Source organism: Myotis yumanensis, unplaced genomic scaffold (genome assembly GCF_028538775.1).
Source record: "Myotis yumanensis isolate MYYU_CA2020_CCGP unplaced genomic scaffold, mMyoYum1.0.hap1 SCAF_5, whole genome shotgun sequence".
NCBI lineage: Eukaryota > Metazoa > Chordata > Mammalia > Chiroptera > Vespertilionidae > Myotis > Myotis yumanensis.
Genome location: NW_027223756.1, coordinates 65,968,013 through 65,988,298, shown reverse-complemented (window position 1 = coordinate 65,988,298; position 20,286 = coordinate 65,968,013). Strand labels below are relative to the sequence as shown.

Here is a 20,286-nt window from a genome sequence, read left to right as displayed (position 1 = left end):
CTTGTTTGGTTTCGAAGCAAAGGAAAGTTACTGCTGCTTTGGAATTGTATATCTAGGCAAGAAATACAGGAATGGTTCCTGTGGGCAATATTTGAGCCATATGAATGAGAAGCAGTGTGAATTCTGCCCAAGAGGGCCGTTTGGAATAGTGCATATGCCCTGGCAGTAAAATTGGCTCATCAGATATCCAGAGACTAAGAGGTATGGTCAGCCAGAGGAAGGTATCGCATACCACAGGAAATACAGTGGAAATGTGAGTGCTCTGGGAACCCACTGCTTGTGATTAGTGTCTGAAGTGGGGGGGCAGTCTTGTGGAATCTGCAATAATCTCCAGGACATAGTGTCAGAATTGAATTAAGTTGGCCCAACAGGTGTGACTCAGTGGTTGAGTGTCAATCCATGAAACAAGAGGTCACTAGTTCAATTCCCAGTCAGGGCACATGTCTGCGTTGTAGGCTCGATTCCCAGTAGGGGGGTGCAGGAGGCACCCGATCGATGATGTTTCTCTCTCATCAATGTTTCTATCTCTCCGTCTCTCTTCTTCTCTGTCTAGAAATCAATAAAAACATATTTTAAAAGGATTGAATTAAATTGTAGGAGACCCCTTTGCTATCCATAGGGAATTGGAGAATTGCTTGGTGAGGAAAAACAGTATATTTATGGTACAAGTATTACACATAGAGAACAATTTTTTTTTTCTTTAAAAGATGTTTTTGTCTCATTTTTAATCACTTAAAATACTGGTAAGCTGTTTAGAGCAAACATCATACTGGAGTATTGTGGGGTATACAACATATAGAGAATTCAAATGGATAACACTAACAGCAGAAAATGTGAGACAGTGTAAATATACTTCGGTAACTTTCTTATAGCATATGTGAAGGGGTATAATGTTATTTGCAGGTAGCGTGTGATAATGGTGTATACTGTAAACCCTAAGGCAAACACAAAAAAAATAAAATATATACAGTTACTAAACTATATTAGCTTCCTAATTCTGATGTAATGTATCACCCCAAAGTTTAGTGGCCAAAGCAGCACAAATTTATTATTTTTCAGTTCTGTAGGGCAGTGGTCCAACACAGGTTTCCCCGCACTGAGAGCAAGCCATCTGGAGGACATGAGCCCTCCTGCAGGCTCTAGGAAAGGATCCACATCTTAGGTCAGTTGTGTTGTTGACAAAGTTCAGGTCCTTGCAGTTATAGGAATGAGGTTGCTGTTTCCTTGCTGGTTATAAACTGAAAGCTATTCTCAGCTGATAGACATCATCCCTGTTTCTAGGCTTCTGGTTTCCTTCTGTCTTCAATGAAATTTTGGGGCGGGAGTCTTATTTCTGTCTGACTATTGGTGTGGAAAATTCTTTACTTTTAAGATTTATGTGATTAGATTGGGCCTGTCTAGATAATCCACAATAATCTTCCATTATTAAGGCCAGCTGATTAGCAACTTTAATTTCAGCCACAATCTTAATTGCCTTTATATTTGCATTGTATTGCATATAGTGACTATATGATAGCATTATCCACGAACTCTTCAAGTCACCAAATAGTATTTATTAGCTCTAAAAGTTCAAGATAAGACTGAGGAAACCTTTTGTTTTCCCCCCAATTAATTTTATTTTTGTAGCAACGACAGGATCATATTTTTATATATATATTTTATTGATGTTTTTACAGAGAGGAAGGGAGAGGGATACAGAGTTAGAAACATCGATGAGAGAGAAACATCGATCAGCTGCCTCCTGCACACTCCCTACTGCGTATGTGCCCGCAACCAAGGTACATGCCCTTGATCAGAATCGAACCTGGGATCCTTGAGTCTGCAGGCCGACGCTCTATCCAAACTGGTTAGGGCGACAGGATCATATTGAAAGTTTATATTTAATTTAGAATATCAAAATAATTTTATTTCTAGTCCTTTTCTGTTACTTATTCTGGTGACCCTTATAACACAATTTTATGTATGTCATTCAAATAACATACATTCACTGTACTTTTTATTTTCAAGGCAACATAGATCATGCTTTAAAAATCTCTACCTTATCTAGATGTGGACATTAAAGCTGAGTTATATTGAATAACTTAACCTAGTAAGATAGCAATAGAACAAGGGCAAGTTACCTGAATTCATATCAGATACTTTGACATTCTTGATCTAAAACATTATGACATTTCATCAAGTTGATCCTTCAGCAGACATGTGCTTTATGAGAATGTAATATCCCTTTAGTATAAAGGGCAAAATCTTAGTTCTATTGTGTCTAACATTTATTAAATATCTGTGAATGTCCTGATTTAAGAAATATTCTTTTTTGTTGATGCTTGGGTTATTAGATAAGTTCTCCTCAAAGTAGAGCTACAAAAATTGAAAGATAACAGCACTTTTCTTTCACACTATAATTGACGAAAATAAGAAGTAAGAATGGGTTGAAACCAACAATGATGTTTACAAGATATATCATACAAGCTGGGCAAAGATAATTTTAAAATTTAGGTTTTAAAGATTGATGATCAGTCATAGTAAACTCAAGCACTTGTGAATATATGATACACATGGGCTATTCCTGTCACTCCCTAAGGCATCCCATCTTCCACACTTGCCCTCATACACATGACAGAGATAGTCAATTTAAAGCAAAAGTCATATCATGCCACTCTCTGCTTTTAATATTTTAATCATTTTTCATTGTTCTGAGTAGTCAGTCCAGAGTTTTGGCTTGAATCTAAGGCTCTACTGTCTCTCCTCTGATTCTCTATCGCTTGTCTCTAAACAGGAAACACTGGTGGATGAATCCCTAGCTGGTGGCCTTCTGCTCACTTTCTCTGAGCATTACCTTATATCTCATCTACCCCAACACAGAATGAGCCTTCAGACTTTGGTGAAATCCCAGAGCAGTATTTGCCTTTGGTCTGGAGGGCCATACTCCAACTATCTTGCTCCTTTGGCAATAACACCACTAATGAAAAGTAGATACACAGATATGCAGCTGGAAATCAGATGCCCATCTCTCCTTCTTGCAGACACTATAGACTTTATCAGGATTCTCTTAGAGTTCTCCAGACTAAGTTTTGGAAGGCAAACCAGTTGAGTCCTCCATTCCAGTAAGTAGGTGAAGGGGGAAGACAGCCTCTCTTCACTCACTCCGAATGCTTACTAAAAGATAATGGTTCTTCTCTCTTCTTCCCATAGCTCATATTCATAAAGGCTGGTATATCACCATTAGGCTTCTCCATTGCCCTGAAAATTAGATTGTGAAGGAGGGAGTGATTTAGATGCATACCAGGAATCTCTTACCAAGAACTCAGTCTCTTTGAATGTTTATGCAGAATTTAGTATATTTGTTTTCTACAGGTTGCTTTCTTCATGTAATCCCTAGGCATATGACAACTTCTGGTAGAAATAGTTTTAACCAATCCCTCAACCTATGCTATTTTAAAAGTGAGCTCCAAGGGAATAGGGCCTTATCTAGATTTTTCAACCCGGTATTTCCAGAACCAAGGTCAGGACCTGGAAAGGAGCTAGGAAATGAGCAACTTATGTTTGCCATTGCTTTGTTTGAGTGGGGGAATCCGGTTTTGATTATACAAACAATCTTACGTGAAAAATGTAAACAATGAAAATCAATCAGAATGTTTTTCTCTGTGCTTTTTATGAAAATGTCACAAATACCTTTTACCTTATCCGCATTGCCTAGTATGGTGGTGCACAGATAGAAAGCAGTAAATATGTTCTGAATACATTCCAAAAAGGTAGTGAAATTTTTAATTTGTCAAGTCCACAAATTTAAGTTTTAATCCCAATAATCTAAAAATGATAAATAGGATTCAAACATTAAATGCTAAGTAACTATAACTTTATTTGCAATTATTCTTACATCGTACCCTACACAAACAATTTTGTTACTTTATTTTGCTTCCTGTTGGTGGTGACTGTCAGCTTTAACTAATCATTTTCTGTCTTTGCCATTAGGATTTGATACCAGTATTTTGCCAATTTGCAAGGATTCACTTGGCTGGATGTTTAACAGACTTGATACAAACTATGACCTGCTACTGGACCAGTCAGAGCTGGGGAGCATCTACCTTGATAAGAATGAACAGTGTACGAAGGCATTCTTCAATTCTTGTGACACATACAAGGACAGCTTGATATCTAACAATGAATGGTGCTACTGCTTCCAGAGACAGCAAGGTAAAAAATGAGACACCTACCAATGCAGATAGTTGGCCTGCATGTCAAATTTTATCTATTCCTTCATGTTAAAAAAATTGCATTCTATATATATCCCATTCATTTCAGTAGATGCTTTTCTAATTAGAGTGTTTAATAAAGGGGCAAATAAGAAGCATGTTGAACAATGTAATTCTGCTAGGGATGCAAAACATGCTAAATAAGATAAAAAATAGTAACTAATATTTATATTAATATACTTCATTATAGTTTCCATTATAAACCACCAAGAATCACATAGAGATATGAGAACATCCATATTAAAAGTAATCAGTAAAATTAATTTGCTATCTACATTACCCACAGTGTAAAATAAATGGTTTTTATCACTCTACTATAGAGTTTTAATGTTCTATTTTGTGATCTGATTAAATGAGCTGAATGAACCACAGAATTTAACATAAAGTTATTTTTACTCATCTGATTTTTAAATGACTTAGTCTTCCAAACTCTCAAAATCACGTAGCTTCATAAAAATCCACAGCAAAGAAAGTGTCTTGATTCTCTGGAAGAAATGAAATAACCTGAACAATTGGAATGATGCTAGTTCTTTATTTCTTTTTATTTAGATCAGCGGTTCTCAAGCTGTGGGTCGCAACCCCTTTGGGGATCGAACGACCCTTTCACAGAGGTCGCCTAAGACCATAGGAAAACAAATATAAAATTACATATTGTTTTTGTGATGAATCACTATGCTTTAATTATGTTCAATTTATAACAATGAAAATACATCCTGCATATCAGATATTTACATTACGATTCATAACAGTAGCAAAATTACAGTTATGAAGTAGCAACAAAAATAATTTTATGGTTGGGGGTCAAAACAACATGAGGAACTGTATTAAAGGGTCTCGGCATTAGGAAGGTTGAGAACCACTGATTTAGATACATTAATGTAATGCAAAAATGGAGTGATGCTTATTTGCTAGATCGACTAATAATTATAATTATGTATATAAGGAAAATAGATCCCAAAAAACTCATGATAAAGTTTGGGGAAATATAAGGAAAGAATGATATGTATAATTTGGAGCTAATTTTATAAAAACAGACTGATGATTAATCTAATGTAATATACCTGTTATTGTCACTGCTTTTTAAAATTTTGACAGCTAATAGAATGAATAAGTTACTTTAAATTATATTAATGATTCTCAGTTTTTCATATGGGAAACTAACACATTATGTAGGATATTTTACTATATCGATTACTTTTTCATATATTAGTAATAGTTTAATAAGTAGGGGTAACTTATTATCAATAAATGAATTAGCAGTGGATCAACAGCAGGGTTTGTAGAGTAGCTAAATTGTTTATAACTAGTTTAAACAACATTTAAAAATTAGATTTGATTTATGAATATATTCTAAATCATACAGACAGACACACGCTCAAATAAACACATTGTTGACTTTATTATTACACATGTGCTTCTAGGTGATAGAAAATCATAAAAACTACATGCTAGCTTTAATAACTGTTATACATTGAATTCATTAAAGAAAAAATAAATCCAGGTAAACTGCCATAAAAAGACATGTGGTCTTTTGTTATGATAACAAAACTTATTTTGGATTTTCCTTGAATGTTTTGAGAGTATGTTTACATGTTTATAAATTAATATAAAATATTCTGAATACCTCTGACTATTTCTTCAGAGATAAATACTTTCATCTTGAAAAAAATCCTGGATTTTGCAGTAATATTTTAGAACTGCTTAAAAATATCTCCCCAAAATTTTTTGCTTTGTATACTTTTCATTTATTAAGCATCTTTCTTCCAAAGTGTTAAAATCCTTATAGTCAAGTAAAGACATAATCTGATATCATTTAATACATAGTAGAAATAATTTTAATTAAAGGTTACCCAAGATGGTAAAAGGATTTATACAACTTCCCCAAAACTAAGGAGAGTCTGGCTAATTATGTTCATCACTGTAATATGCGAGAAAATGTTACAAAAGCTCTGTCAGAGTAATTGACTTACTTAGTATATTAAGTAACTTCATAATAAAGAATAGCCATTAATTTAAAAATATTCAAATGTTTTATCTTATAAAAGAATATTTTCCTGTTTTTTCAATAAACAATAAGTTCTTAAGTTTACTATAATAAGTGTAATGTAGAAAGTTAACTTTTAACTCTATAGTAAACTTAAGAATGTTTGTTTATTGAATAAACAGGAAATTATTATATATTACATATAGGAAGAAATAAATATATATGGAGAGAGAAAGAGAAAGGTGTATATCTAGGTATTACTAATCTAGATTTACTTAAAACTGCAATCAAGACTGTAGTTATATGGTGTTAGAAATATCTTGAAAATAAAGTAATTGTGTTTTTTAAAAAAACTTTCAAAATTAAGGTTTATCTCAAGTTTAATAAAAGAGGTTAAGAATTTAAATGTTCAAGCAAATGAAACACTTGTAGGTTTCTAATTGAAAATATGTTTTAACTTTAATTAAAATACAAATTTGTTTCTGTGACTAATTTTCTGAAATCATGACAATTAAGCACTACAAAATGGTTATGATTGTGATTTTTAAATTTCTTTTTCTAAGCAATCATGAAAAATAAGTAGGAGGAATATTTATTGGTGATTTTAGTTACCTTAGGAGTTAATAACTTACTTTCATAAAAGTATATTCTTTTTTTTTTTTAAATAAACACTTCTTTTCTTTTTTTAAAAATATATTTTATTGATTTTTCACAGAGAGGAAGGGAGAGAGATAGAGTTAGAAACATCGATCAGCTGCCTCCTGCACACCCCCCACCGGGGATGTGCCCGCAACCCAGGCACATGCCCTTGACCGGAATCGAACCCGGGACCTCCCAGTCCGCAGGCTGACGCTCTATCCACTGAGCCAAACCGGTTTTGGCCATAAAAGTATATTCTAAGTCTCTACTCTGAAAAAGTAAATCAATTATTAGTTGCTATTTCATTTAATGTCCTATTGTATAAGATCCAGGGGAAAAAAAAGAAAATTAACTTTTATTTAGATCCACCTAGTCTTTCATATACATAAAAATATTTATTACCCAAATAGCACTGTGAAAATATTGTTATTCCCATTTTATGCCTAAGGCCTGAGGTTTATTGATCTTTAATAACTTCACATTACAGAATGAGGGCAGGAACTGGTATTTGAAACTAGAATCTTTGACTTTTGTCTGAGTAGTTTCAATTCTACATTCTGAGTTTGCAAGGTAATTATATACAAAGTGCCATAGAGACATTACTGTGTGCAAATCCTACTTAGTACAGGTAACATCAGGCCTAATTTTTCAATCAACAATATATCCAATGCTTTTCCCTCGGGACTACAATGAAAATAGATGACATTTTTAGAGATTATTTATATAATTAATCTACAGGACGAGATGTTAAAATGTGACTCATGTGTGTTAATTTTACAAAAGATGTTTTTCTATTTAATGAAAGACATTAAATAGAGAGAACTTTGTCCTCTGGTCATAAGAATATTTGAAATTTCTACTGATGAAATAAACCTAAATAAAGATTTTCAAGTATTCCATTGTGTGAGAAGCTACGTGAATAATAAAATATTGAATTAAAAAAAGGAGAATGAGGACAATGGCTAACTGAGAGGCACATTAGGGACCCAGCTGTACAGCTCCAGGCACCCTTCATAGCGAGGGGGAAGTGCATACTCCCCTTGGAGCTGCGCAGTGGACAGACTGGGCTGCTGTGCGCTGCCTACTTAGAGAGTCGCTCTCCAGCCTCCATCATGTCTACTATGTTTTCATTTCTGACTGTAGATTGTCTATATATAGTTGACAGCTAATAAAGATACACTCCTCAGAAATGACTAGTTGTGATTATAGAAAAAAACACATTTGTATATTAGAACAATTGTAAACATATTGATATTTTCTTACTTTTTTTTACCCAGTAGCCTTTTATTTAGTTCCAAATTGTATGGGAAGATAAAACTGCATCATTTTCATCATATTGAATATTCCAATATAGATCATGTGTGAACGGCCCCAATATAGAGGTTTGAGTTTTTAAACTGAGAATTCAAAACAATGAACAATGTTATTTTCAAAAACAACGTTTTGAAATTTAACTAATAAAAAATATTCTATTTTTCTGGTATTTTTAAACTAACATTTGGAGTGATTACTTATAAATTCAATGATTAAAACATATTTTATTAATGCATGATTCTCATAAAATTTTTAGCACATAAAATCAGAATTTTCCATAAAGTTATAAAACTGTTAGGTAGTAAACAGAGGGGATAAATCTTGTGATATAAATTTGTGTGTACACCCTAAGCTGACTATTCATAGTCTAATCATGTTAAACCGTCATCCAATTAATTGGGTTACTATCCTTTATCCAGATCAGTTCTTTGCAAGTGAGTTTAAATAATAGATGAAATCTCCTTTAGCACTTTAGGAATTAAAGGCCAGACAGAGCTGCCTTTTAAATAATAAAAAAATATTTCAAAATCAAATATTTTATGTAGTTGAATCTGTCATGCTTTCTTTTGAAATCTTACAATGTTCTCTTATACAGAATTTGTAGGACTAATAATCAGGTTTATTTAGTGAGCTTACAAATTAAGTCAGATTCAGATATACCTGTAGTTTTAGGCAATTCAGTAGTGAACATATATGAAATACTAGAGGCCTGGTGCATGAAATTCATGCACGGGGCAAGGGAGAGGTCCCCTCAGCCTGGCCTGCACCCTCTCCAATCCAGGATCCCTCTCACAATCCAAAACCACTGGCTCCTAACCACTCACCTGCCTGCCTGATGGCCCTAACTGCCCGCCCCTGCCAGTCTGATCTCCCTAACTGCTCTCCCTTCCTGGCCTGATCCCCTAACTGCCTAACTGCTCTCACCTGCTGGCCTGATCCCCCTAATTGGTTATCTGCTCTCCGCTGCCAACCTGATCCCCCTAACTGCCTATCTGCACTCCCCTCCTGGCCTGATCCCCCTAACTGCCTATCTGCTCTTTCTTCCTCACAGTGCCCTTCAAACCCTGGCACTGGCATGCTGAGAGCTCTCCACTATGGCCCTGCCCCCATCTTAATTGGTTGTTACATGACAGCATCCCGGTCAATTTGCATATCCCTTTATTATTAGTATAGATTACTTCTACTTTACAGTATCTGGCCATTAGCAATTAGAAGAATTACTTTAAATATATTGAAACTTCAGCTAAGATCTTTCCTCTTGGTTCTAAATGCATAGGTACAGGGCAGTACATTTTAAGTTATCTATTCTCTAACCTCATGCTATAGAACTTGATTCCTATTCCTTGAATGTTTAGTATAAGAGCCCACAGATTATTAAGAAAAACAAAGCAATCAACTGAACCAATTTCAAAATGAAATAGAAATAGAACAAACTCCTTTTTCTTCACAGTTTAAATTCACCAAAGAAAAATAGTTTTGGCCTTGCATACTAAACTATAAATATATATATTAAACACTTTGTCTCATTTCCTTATTCTGCTTTACTTACGTGCAAATTTAATAACTATATGCTATGAGATTGATATAATAAAGAATTTTAAAATCACTTGAATTAATTATACCTTGCTATTTCCTAAACAGTTCTAGTATAGGAGAATAGGTACTAGTTTATTGTTTTGCTGTTTCAAAAGTTTATGGTACAATTTTTATATGGCATATATTAAAAAGAGGGTTTTAGAGTATGACTGTAAAATACACTGCATTGCTTTTAGCTAAGAATATGTATTATGTGTAAGGACATATAATCTACACTAATAAAAGAGAAGCATGCAAATTGGTGTCACTCCACTATGCCCACCAGCCAATCAGGATGAGTATGCAAATTAACCCAACAAAGATGGTGATTGATTTGCATACGCAGGCACGAAGTGAAGACTGAAGGCTCTGGCTAGAATGAAGACTGAAGACTGAAGAGGCTTGGCTTCTATGCTGCAGAGGGAGATGCCAAGCCTCGCAGCGGCCACAGTGAGAAGCCTAGCTTCAAGGCTTGACTGCTCTGCTGCGGCCGGACCAAAGGCCTGGGTACCGGGTGCTGGAGGAAAACTGGTGCTGGCAGCCAGGGGAAGGAAGGGCTATTGTGAGAATCTTCGTGCAACGGGCTTCTAGTTGTATATATAATATAAATCAAACTGTATTGTGTCTATTTATTATTTTATACTCCTAAAAAATATTCTCCTTTAAGTGATTGAGTTTGAAAAATAGCCAAATACTTATTTCCAAATTGTTTTAATATTTTAAGTAATATTCTTAAAGAATAGCTTATGAGAAATTATTGTATATCATATCCTTTCCAAATTGCATTTACAGGGGTTGGCAAAAGTAGGTTTATAGTTGTTCATATGGAAAAAGACATTCAGGTTATGATTATTAAAAATAGCTTTATTAACTCAAAAGTATGTCACATTGGCACAGTGCACTTAGGCACAATCTGGCAAGTGCTCAAATTGCCCTCCTTCATTATGTACCCATTATTTTTTTATTATTATTGATTTCAGAGATGATGGGAGAGGGAAAGAGAGATAGAAACATCAATGATGAGATAGAATCATTGATTGGCTGCCTCCTGCACACCGCAAACTTGGGATTAAGCCTGCAACATAGGCATGTGCCCTGACCAGGAATGGAACTGTGACCTACTGGTTCATAGGTCGATGCTCAACCACTGAACCACATTGGCTGGGCTATATTCGTTCTTGTAGTCTACTTGCTATATATACTCAAGCACACTTTGGCACATAGTTCTTACCTAGTTTTGCCTATCCCTGTATACTGAAGCATCTAGGTGAAATAAAAAGACCAAAGACTGTCAACATTTTTCAGTATGAAATTTTATTAAGGTATCTCTGATATAACTTGAAAAAAGGATTAACTATTTCATAGACCACTTTTTAGTGCAAAGCTATGTGTCTATATCCTAGAAACTGTTTTAAGTGAGTGCAAAACATAAATTGTTGTTTGGGTGATAGTCCATCAGTTGGGTTTACATTGATGAGTTGATGGAGCTTTTAAAAGTAAATGATAAGAACCTTTTTTCATTGTATAGTAAGTTTTTATACCATTCTGTTTTTTACATCCATTTCAGTCATTCTTAGGAAAATCAAGATAACCTAATATTTATAATCAGGACAGTCTCCCCCTGTCTCTATCGTTGTAGGTATAGAGACGTACACACACGTCTATATGTATCTCCAAAAGTAAAATGAATAATATGTAATATGTGTTTTGCAAAGCCATATAAAAACTAACTGAAGTTTGATGACACAGAAATTACACTTCTTTTCATTAACTCTAAGCCTTGAAGTAACATTGTTAATGTCATTGCAGACCCTCCTTGCCAGACAGAGCTCAGCAATATTCAGAAGCGGCAAGGAATAAAGAAGCTCCTAGGTGAGTAATAGATCATTCTTCTGAAGTCTTTATTACTTACATAAATAGCCCCAAGGAAACAGCAACATAAAATCAATATTAATTCAACAAAGATAGACTACACTAAATTTCAGTAACAAAATTTATGAAGTTTTTGAAAGCAATTAAACTTACTTTTATTGTCTTACCTATTGAAAGATATTATGTCTGTTTTATTACCCTAATATAATGTTCATTTTGAGAGTTATTAAGTAAAAAAGAAAGAGATTTGAACAAGGCTAAAGTTAAAGAATCAGCAGAAACTTCAATTCTATAGCTAACAACTCAGGAACTAATGAGAGAGGAAGAGAGAGGGAGAGAGAGAAAAAAAAAAGAGACAGACCCTGAGTACCTCAAGAAAATATGAGCACACTTTTTCATGTTTTTATTAGAACCTTTTACTAACTTTTAGTAAGTTAATGTATGCTTTAGAACATTCAATTGATAAATAATAGGTAATTCCAAATTTTACCCACCCAAAGCTATCAGATTATTAAACTATTGTGTATAATAATTGTGTTATTCCTATAAACATCCAATTTTAAGTAAACTCTTTTGGGAGTAATTTTAGATTAACAAATTTCATAAAGACAGTACATAGTTTTCATATATCCTTCATCCATCCTCACCTAATGTTACCATCTTATCATGTATCAAATAAACATTATATATTTGTCAAATTTAAGAAATTAACATTGCCAGGATCCTGTTCATTAATCATCAGACTTTGGATTTTAGGAGTTCTTCTATTGAGGTCCTTTTTCTATTTTAGGATCCAGGACAGAATGCCTCATATGCAACTTTTTAAATGTATATGAATGTCCTTGTTTATTTAGCGCCACAAATTTTATAATGTATTTGAATCTGATTAATCTGTATGTATTCTGATATGTTTATTAAATTATATTATTTGTTTAGAAGAGAAAAAATTTCGTCTTTCTTGAAAATTATTCGTTCAAAATTAAAAGCTTCATTTTTTTAAATAAAGCATTTTAAGATGTGAAGCATTACTAATGAGAAAAGCTATGCGTCATGTTTCTCTAAACTCTTATAAAATGCACATGTATTATAGCTCACAAAAGAAAATAATACATTCATACATTCTTTGGTTTGTTTCCAGTCATCAAAGTTCACCCATGTACAATGGGAAAAGCCATTGAAATTCAACTAAACATTATTTTAGGCAAGGTTTACTAGTGACAAAAGTTTATTGAAATTCAGGCTCTGATTATTTGAAGTTACAAAAAAAAAGAAAAGAAAACATATTTAGCTCCCATTTTGGAGGATTCACCTTTATTCCCCTTGCATAATAAAAATTAAAGTCATTATTATAGAGTACTGGATGTCTTAAGCATATTTTTAATTTGCATAGGATAATGGTACTTGTCTGAAAATTGATAAATTGTTGTATACGTGTAAGGCACCATATGTTCCAATTTGTGAGTTCAGTCTTGCTTGATTTCTGAATCTCTAGCATAATTCTTAATAGGGCTCTCTTCCATTTTCAAAGTATACTTGCCTGAAGGTTAAATTAAATGGTCACACTAGTTTTACCTCATAACTTTTTAATGTCAGATATGTCAAATAATGGTACTTTTTTCATGAGGTAGAGTAAGAATGTTTGAATTTCTCCTCATTTTTGTTGGCATTTAATCCACAGAAGTGGTTCTCAAATTTTGTTGATACTCTGTCTACCTCACTGATAAACTAGTAATTCAACTCCTTCAAATGAATTATAATTTTTAAGCAAAACTGATTGTTTAAATATCAGACTTTTGAAACTTTTTAAAGGGAGGAAACTATGATCCCATACGGTTGCAAGATTAATTGTCTTATGTGTTATCTATTTATTCAGTTGTTGTTGTGTTTCTTTCACCAAATAACTCTAGTATGTGTGATCACTGAGGAGAAAAATTATTAGGAAAGACAAGAAAATGTTCAGACCTTCCAAAGCTTACATTGTAATGTTGGAGAATGTGAATTCACTTCTAAGTTATCAGTTAAACGTTTATCATTAGCAATGTGACAAATATACTATTGATATTATAGATATGAAAATGAATGTCTATCTTTCCTGCTATACTGAGTTTAATAATTTTTAAGAAAACAATCAAAACCAATAAACCCAAAAATTTCCAATATAGAGGATATCACAGTATAGCATACAATGACAGAACACACACACACACACACACACACACACACACACAATGAAAATAGAATGTTGGTAGTAATGAGACTGTGAAGGGTTTGGTGTTCCATGCTAAGTGGTCTGCATGACCTAATGTGCATATTCAATTAACCAGATTTTAATTCTGTGTTATACCTCTCAAAACAGTACCCTTTGCCCAGTAAATTTGCTTAACAAAATAAATAAAGGCAATTCATTGTTACAATGGCCAGCTTCATAGATGGAGTGGGACCTCTATGTGTGCATGTCTTGAGTGAATTAATGCATAATTGATCACTGTGTGTTTCATAGGACAGTACATACCCCTATGTGATGAAGATGGTTACTACAAGCCAACACAATGTCATGGCAGTGTTGGGCAGTGCTGGTGTGTTGACAGATATGGAAATGAAGTCATTGGATCCAGAACAAATGGTGTTGCAGGTTGTGGTAAGCAAATGGTTACTTACTTAGTGATATCTCAAGCACAGGATAAGTACTTAAGGATCTCATTCATTTGTTCAAGCGTTTAATGAGGACACATTTTATGCAAAGACTATAGAACATTTTAGGGGTAACAAAATATTCCTAGCATATTAAAAATTATATAATTAATGAATGGAATTACCTCATTTAGATATTTTAAGGAATAATTATTAAAAGGTGGGTTCCTTTTACCACTTCAAATACAGAAAGCATGTTAGCTACCTCTTGTTTCTGAGGTAAGTCAAACCTTTGTCATCCATTCTATCCTAGTGTGTGTCACATGTATATATGGCACCCTTTTTTCTGTAGACCATTGGAGAAGTTGACTTTCTGAGTACATAGTCTCACCAATGAGAGAAAAACTAATCTTTTTTAAAGGCCCATAAACTGCAGCTATATCAGTTTGTTTCCTTATGTTTGAGTGACAAAAATATAGTTTAATTGTTTGAAAGGTCATTATAATTAATATTTGAATTCTTTTCATAAGCATACATTTTTATGTACCAAACTAAAAATATTACAATTAAGTTGAGAATCACATACATGTAGTTTAAAGTTTTAAATGTAACTTCTTTTTTGTTTTAAAAAATATTTTTTCCAGAATGCAAGTTTAAAATCAGTATTTTTGTTTGTACTATGGAGAGATTTCACTACAAAAGCCACTTAGCTACACACACACACACACACACACACACACACAGAAACACATGCATACTTACACACACACACACACACACACACACACACTAGGAATTAATGGATTATGTTTCAAATAATACACAAGACCAAAAATGAAAAAATAGTTGGTCAATCTTGTATTGTAGACAGTATTTCATTGTCTCCTTTATGTAGATTTTAAACTGATAGACTTAGATTGTTTGCTAGACTTGTGATTGTTTAGAAATATATAAATGGTAAACAATATGAAAATAATCTCATTTAATGTTTATATGCTTGTTCTACATTTATTTATTCCATAAGATTTTTAACACCTTGATTTTGATTTTCTGGCCAATGATTCTATATTTATGTAGGATAAAGTTGTACTTAGTAGCTACCCAGCATGCTTTTAACATGTATAGAACATGTCTTTGCAATATGTAGTTTAAACTCACTGCATTAATAGTGACTTCAATTATCAGTGATACCAATGATGGGTAAACAATTTTAATTTATGTTGTAAATAAAAATTATATAGAGGTGAATTCAATAAGTGAACAGGGGAAATACCTTGGAAATGTAATCCTGAGTTTTCTTAGCCTTTTGAAATTAAGAAGAAAATACATGAAGTAGAAGAAAAATAACAGTTTGTTCACATAATATATAAATTTCAGTGTGTCATATGATGAAATCAATCAAATATAAATATTGAATTACAACAATAGGATATATTATAATTAGTTACCAAAGAATTACAACACTAAAATGTTAGAAAGGGTAGAAAATAAACACACACTAATATTAGAAGAGTTAAAAAGTAAATACACATTAAATAATATGTGTACTATTACCTCCATAAATAGAAATGCATATATATGGGGCATCCCCAAAATGTATACACACACTTTGAATAATTGCAAAGGCATTTTTTATTTAAAAAAACACTCTCAAAATTTAGCTACCAGATGTTAAAGTGTGTATTTCTAAATATTTTTAAAATAATAACTAGCTATGTTAGTTTTCTATTGCTATTGTAACAAATTCCCACAACCATAGGGCGTACACCACACAAATTCATTATCTTACAGTTCTGTATGTCACAGGTGGTGCATGGGTGTCCTTGTGATGAACATCAAGGTGTCTTCAGGGCTGCGCTCGTTCTTGGTGGCTTTTGAGAAGGACCTGTTTCTTGCCTCTGGAGGCTGCTCACATTCCTTAGGACAGTACATACCCCCATGCGATGAAGATGGTTACTACCAGCCAACACAATATCATGGGCCCTTTCCTCTGGTTTCAAAGCTAGCAACATTGCATCTCTGATCATTCATCCATAATCCAATCTCCCTTGAACTCTATCTGGGAAAGGTTCTTTGATTGAAAGACACTATTTATTATCTGAGCCCAACAGAATAATCTAGGATATTCTCCCCTTTTTAAAATCCTCAGTTTAATGACTTCTTCAAAGTCCCTTTACCATATGAGGTCACGTATTTGCAGATTGCAGTGATTAGGAATTGAAGATTAGAGGGGGCCAATTACTTTGTTTATTGTAGTAGTAGAAGTTATAATTCTTTATCAGATACAAAGTTTGACAGGGACTCTATAAAACATGGGCTGAGATCAGTGTTCCTGAACTGGAAATATCGACCTCAGTAACAATTCTGCTTTTTGGTACATGCATTTTAACAAATAATAGAAAACAGATTTTTTTTTCCTTTTTTTGTTAAGTAAGTTAAAGAGCAAATTACATTTTTCTTTATTTTCTCAATTTTCATCATAATTTTATATTCCTCAGAAATCATTTTACTACTCAGAAAAATAACATTCATGTTTACATTTTTCCTAAGCTATTGATTTTGAGATCTCTGGAGATTTTGCAAGTGGAGATTTCCATGAATGGACTGATGAGGAGGATGATGAAGATGATATTATGAATGATGAAGATGAAATTGAAGATGACAATGAAGATGAAGGGGATGATGATGATGGAGGTGATGATCATGATGGGTACATTTGATGAGAGCTGAGATCAATATATTTAAGATTTCTATCATTTACAAGTGATAGCCTATTGAGAATTACCTTCTTGCCCCCAAATAAACTGATTCTAAAATTCACGTATATTTTGTATAATTATTTCAGATATTGCAGCTAAAGTCATAGAACTTTATGTTTAAATAAGAATCACTTACTTTGAGTTTTTATATGCCTTAGAGAAAAAGAAAACACATATGGAGTCTAGTCAGATGAAAGTTAGAAGAGCTATTGATATAAACAAACAAATGTTTATAAGAATAAACTATGTAGATCTTACACAAACAAAACAACAACCATATTTGAGGTCTTATGTGTTATGTTTCTGAGAGAGACTGTAAATTAAACTTATAATAACTTGTTGGTGACCGGGCCCCAGGATTTTTTGAAAGTATGCATGACCTTAATTGCAATTCCAAAGTAGCATTTGTCCCAAACCTGGAGATGAGTGAGGGGATACAACACAGGGTAAGAAAAATAAGGAGTTCTGCATCATGTTTACATTAATAATGATGGTTTTAATTATGGAGTTATTATGGATATGATAGGGTATTTTATGAAATGACAAGTATGGAAAACCATGGATTCTGAAAGTTGAAAACTTAGTTGTTCCTTCTAGTTTTTATTTTAATTTCGTTAACAGTCTCATGTAGATATTTTTCTATTCTTAAACAGCATGATTTCTTTACCTTTCTAGGTTTCTTTATCTTTCTAACCAGATACTTAGGGTGCAGAATTTGAAGAAGGAAGACAAAGGGAAAGATTTATTTAAATTATATTTTCACATATAGTTTGAGATATGCCCAATGTCAACTTTAAAAATCTTAGTTCTTACTTTATTTCCTATTATACAGAAGAATTTCATTTAATCTAATAATTATACCATTTTTGTTACTAGTGTTGAAACTTAGAGAACATAATGTATGGTGCCTTGCAAAATAGAAATAGAAAGGTTTTAGCATGCATACCAATATAGAATATTAGGCAATATATAAGCACACCTAATTAACAAAGTAATACCAATAAAGGTACTGCTGCTGGAATGAAGAAAAATGGAATATGTTTCTTTCTTTTTTTCTATTGTTACATAATTGCCATGTGGACTTGTTTATGATTATTGTGTAGAGTAGCATTTAAGATTTAACTGTAACAAAAATTACTTTAGTTGCTATATTTAAGTTAGCATGTTAATTAATTGTGTAGACCTTTCCACACACCATCACCTTTAAGTATATCAGAACTAAGGTTTTGTGCCCATAATAAAAATGAAAAACCTGTTGAATATTTCACATTGGTATTATAATTTAAACAGTGGGTCAACTGGTTTCACGATATACCATCCATTGAAAGTAAAATTGGTGAATTATGTCCATTTGATTAATACACACTGAAAATAAACTTTAATGTTGACTTTATGTAATATTTAAAGTATAATGCGTTTTCTTTTCTACTGTTTATGTATAGTTTACAAAATAAAGAATCTTGTAACCAAATTAAACTGTTCCTTATTGATTTTCTGGGGTATAAATAGTAGCATGAAGCGTTCTAAATCTGTTTTTCTTTAATGAATATATTACAAAGTAGCTAGAAATGGTTTTGAAAATTGTGAATTTTAAATCAGAGCTCTTGGCATCTTAAATATTGTTTTTCTACCCATGTTAAAAGTGTTTTTTGTCGGTTGATTTGTTTTAATGTTTTCATTTGTCTTAGTGTTGCAGTAGATGATTTTCTTTATTGAGGGTGATCATCTAAAACCCGTATGTGTGGTATTATATTTAACATATTTAATTAAATTTCTATAGCAACAGCATTTTGAAGAGTGATAAAATAACTTTATTTAACAGATGTATAGGAAATGTAAAATATAATAGAGGTTGATTGGAAAAAGGCAAATAATCAAATTCTATGTGGAGGTTTAACAAATGAATTTAAAGTAACAAATATAGTGGGCTTGAAAATAAGATTTAAAAAAAAAAGAAAGAAAAAAGAATCTCAGACTCTCTAGAAAGCAACCAGTTCAACAGTAAGCATAAAATTGAAAATATTTACATTATTAAACTTTATATAAAGAATATATGTACAATTTATATTTATATACATATGAGTCTATAAAAATTCTATTTGTGATGTTTGTATTAGGTCTTTGTAGATTTTGATTCAATATTGTTATTTTTATTTATTCTAAAAATATCAGTATTAACCACCTACTATAACGTAGGTACTATTTTAGGCACTATCGATTTATTGGTGAACAAAATAATTATGAAGTTACTATTATAGTTTGGATGTTAGGCAATACATTTATCCCTAGCCTAGACCATAACATAATGTAATTGAAAAAAAATCAAACAAAGCTTTTCTACATTTATTTTATTGTTTTTTTAGCTTTTCTACATTTAATTTGAATAAAAAGCAATGTGTTTTGAACTCTTAAGAAAAGTTCTTGATATAAACTCAGAATTTTAAAAGAGCATTTTTGAATGAAAACATTCAAACTACCCTAACAGTTTGTTCTTTTTTAAAAAATATATTTTTTGATTTTTTACAGAGAGGAAGGGAGAGGGATAGAGAGTTAGAAACATAAATGAGAGAGAAGCATCAATCAGCTGTCTCCTGCATACCCCCTACTGGGGATGTGCCTGCAACCAAGGTACATGCCCTTGACCGGAATCGAACCTGGGACCCTTCAGTCCCCAGGCCGACACACTATCCAGTGAGCCAAACCAGGTAGGGCTTTTTTTTAAATAAGACACATTCTAATGCACAGGTATGAATCATGCCTCAGGTTATACTTTAAGCCTTGTTTCACTAGTATTATTAAAGGGAGCACACAGGCAAAATAAAAACTATAAGACAGTTTCAGCAAAAACATTAAAATTTAAACTCATACAGGAAAAGAGTAGAAACATACAAATAAAATATCAAATGTTTCTGGCGTGTCAAAAATCTGATGTGGACATTTATGAATGCTTTTAGTTGTGCAATTTAACATGACGATTTAGTTAGGCTGCATAATGCTACTGGGGAAACAAGCTAAATTAAAAACAAACATATAACATTTTGATATTGATTGAAAGAACACATGGCCTAAGGCAAAACTTGTATTTCTGCCAATCTTTTAATAGAATAAAGTCAATCAAGCCAAACTAGCAAAATCATTAGAATTTTCTAATGCATTCACCAAATGGATACTGAGTACTTTATTCTCTACATAAACATTTGCATATTTTAATTTTACATGAAGTTAAAGAAGAGATTAAAACTAGCTCACAAAATATACATTG

General features: G+C 32.7%; 1 protein-coding gene across 2 annotated transcripts in view; it reads left to right on the top strand.

Annotated features, from left to right (window-relative positions):
• SPOCK3 (SPARC (osteonectin), cwcv and kazal like domains proteoglycan 3) overlaps positions 1-17,816 on the top strand; it is a 328,026-nt gene extending 310,210 nt beyond the window's left edge. For both annotated transcript variants that reach the window (XM_070415434.1, XM_070415435.1), the window contains exons 8-11: positions 3,970-4,191; positions 11,572-11,634; positions 14,135-14,272; positions 16,816-17,816. In XM_070415434.1, coding sequence (XP_070271535.1) covers positions 3,970-4,191; positions 11,572-11,634; positions 14,135-14,272; positions 16,816-16,985 — 593 coding nt within the window. In that variant the 3' untranslated portion in view covers positions 16,986-17,816. The remainder of the gene's footprint in view (positions 1-3,969; positions 4,192-11,571; positions 11,635-14,134; positions 14,273-16,815) is intronic.
• The last annotated feature ends 2,470 nt before the right edge of the window (positions 17,817-20,286 follow it).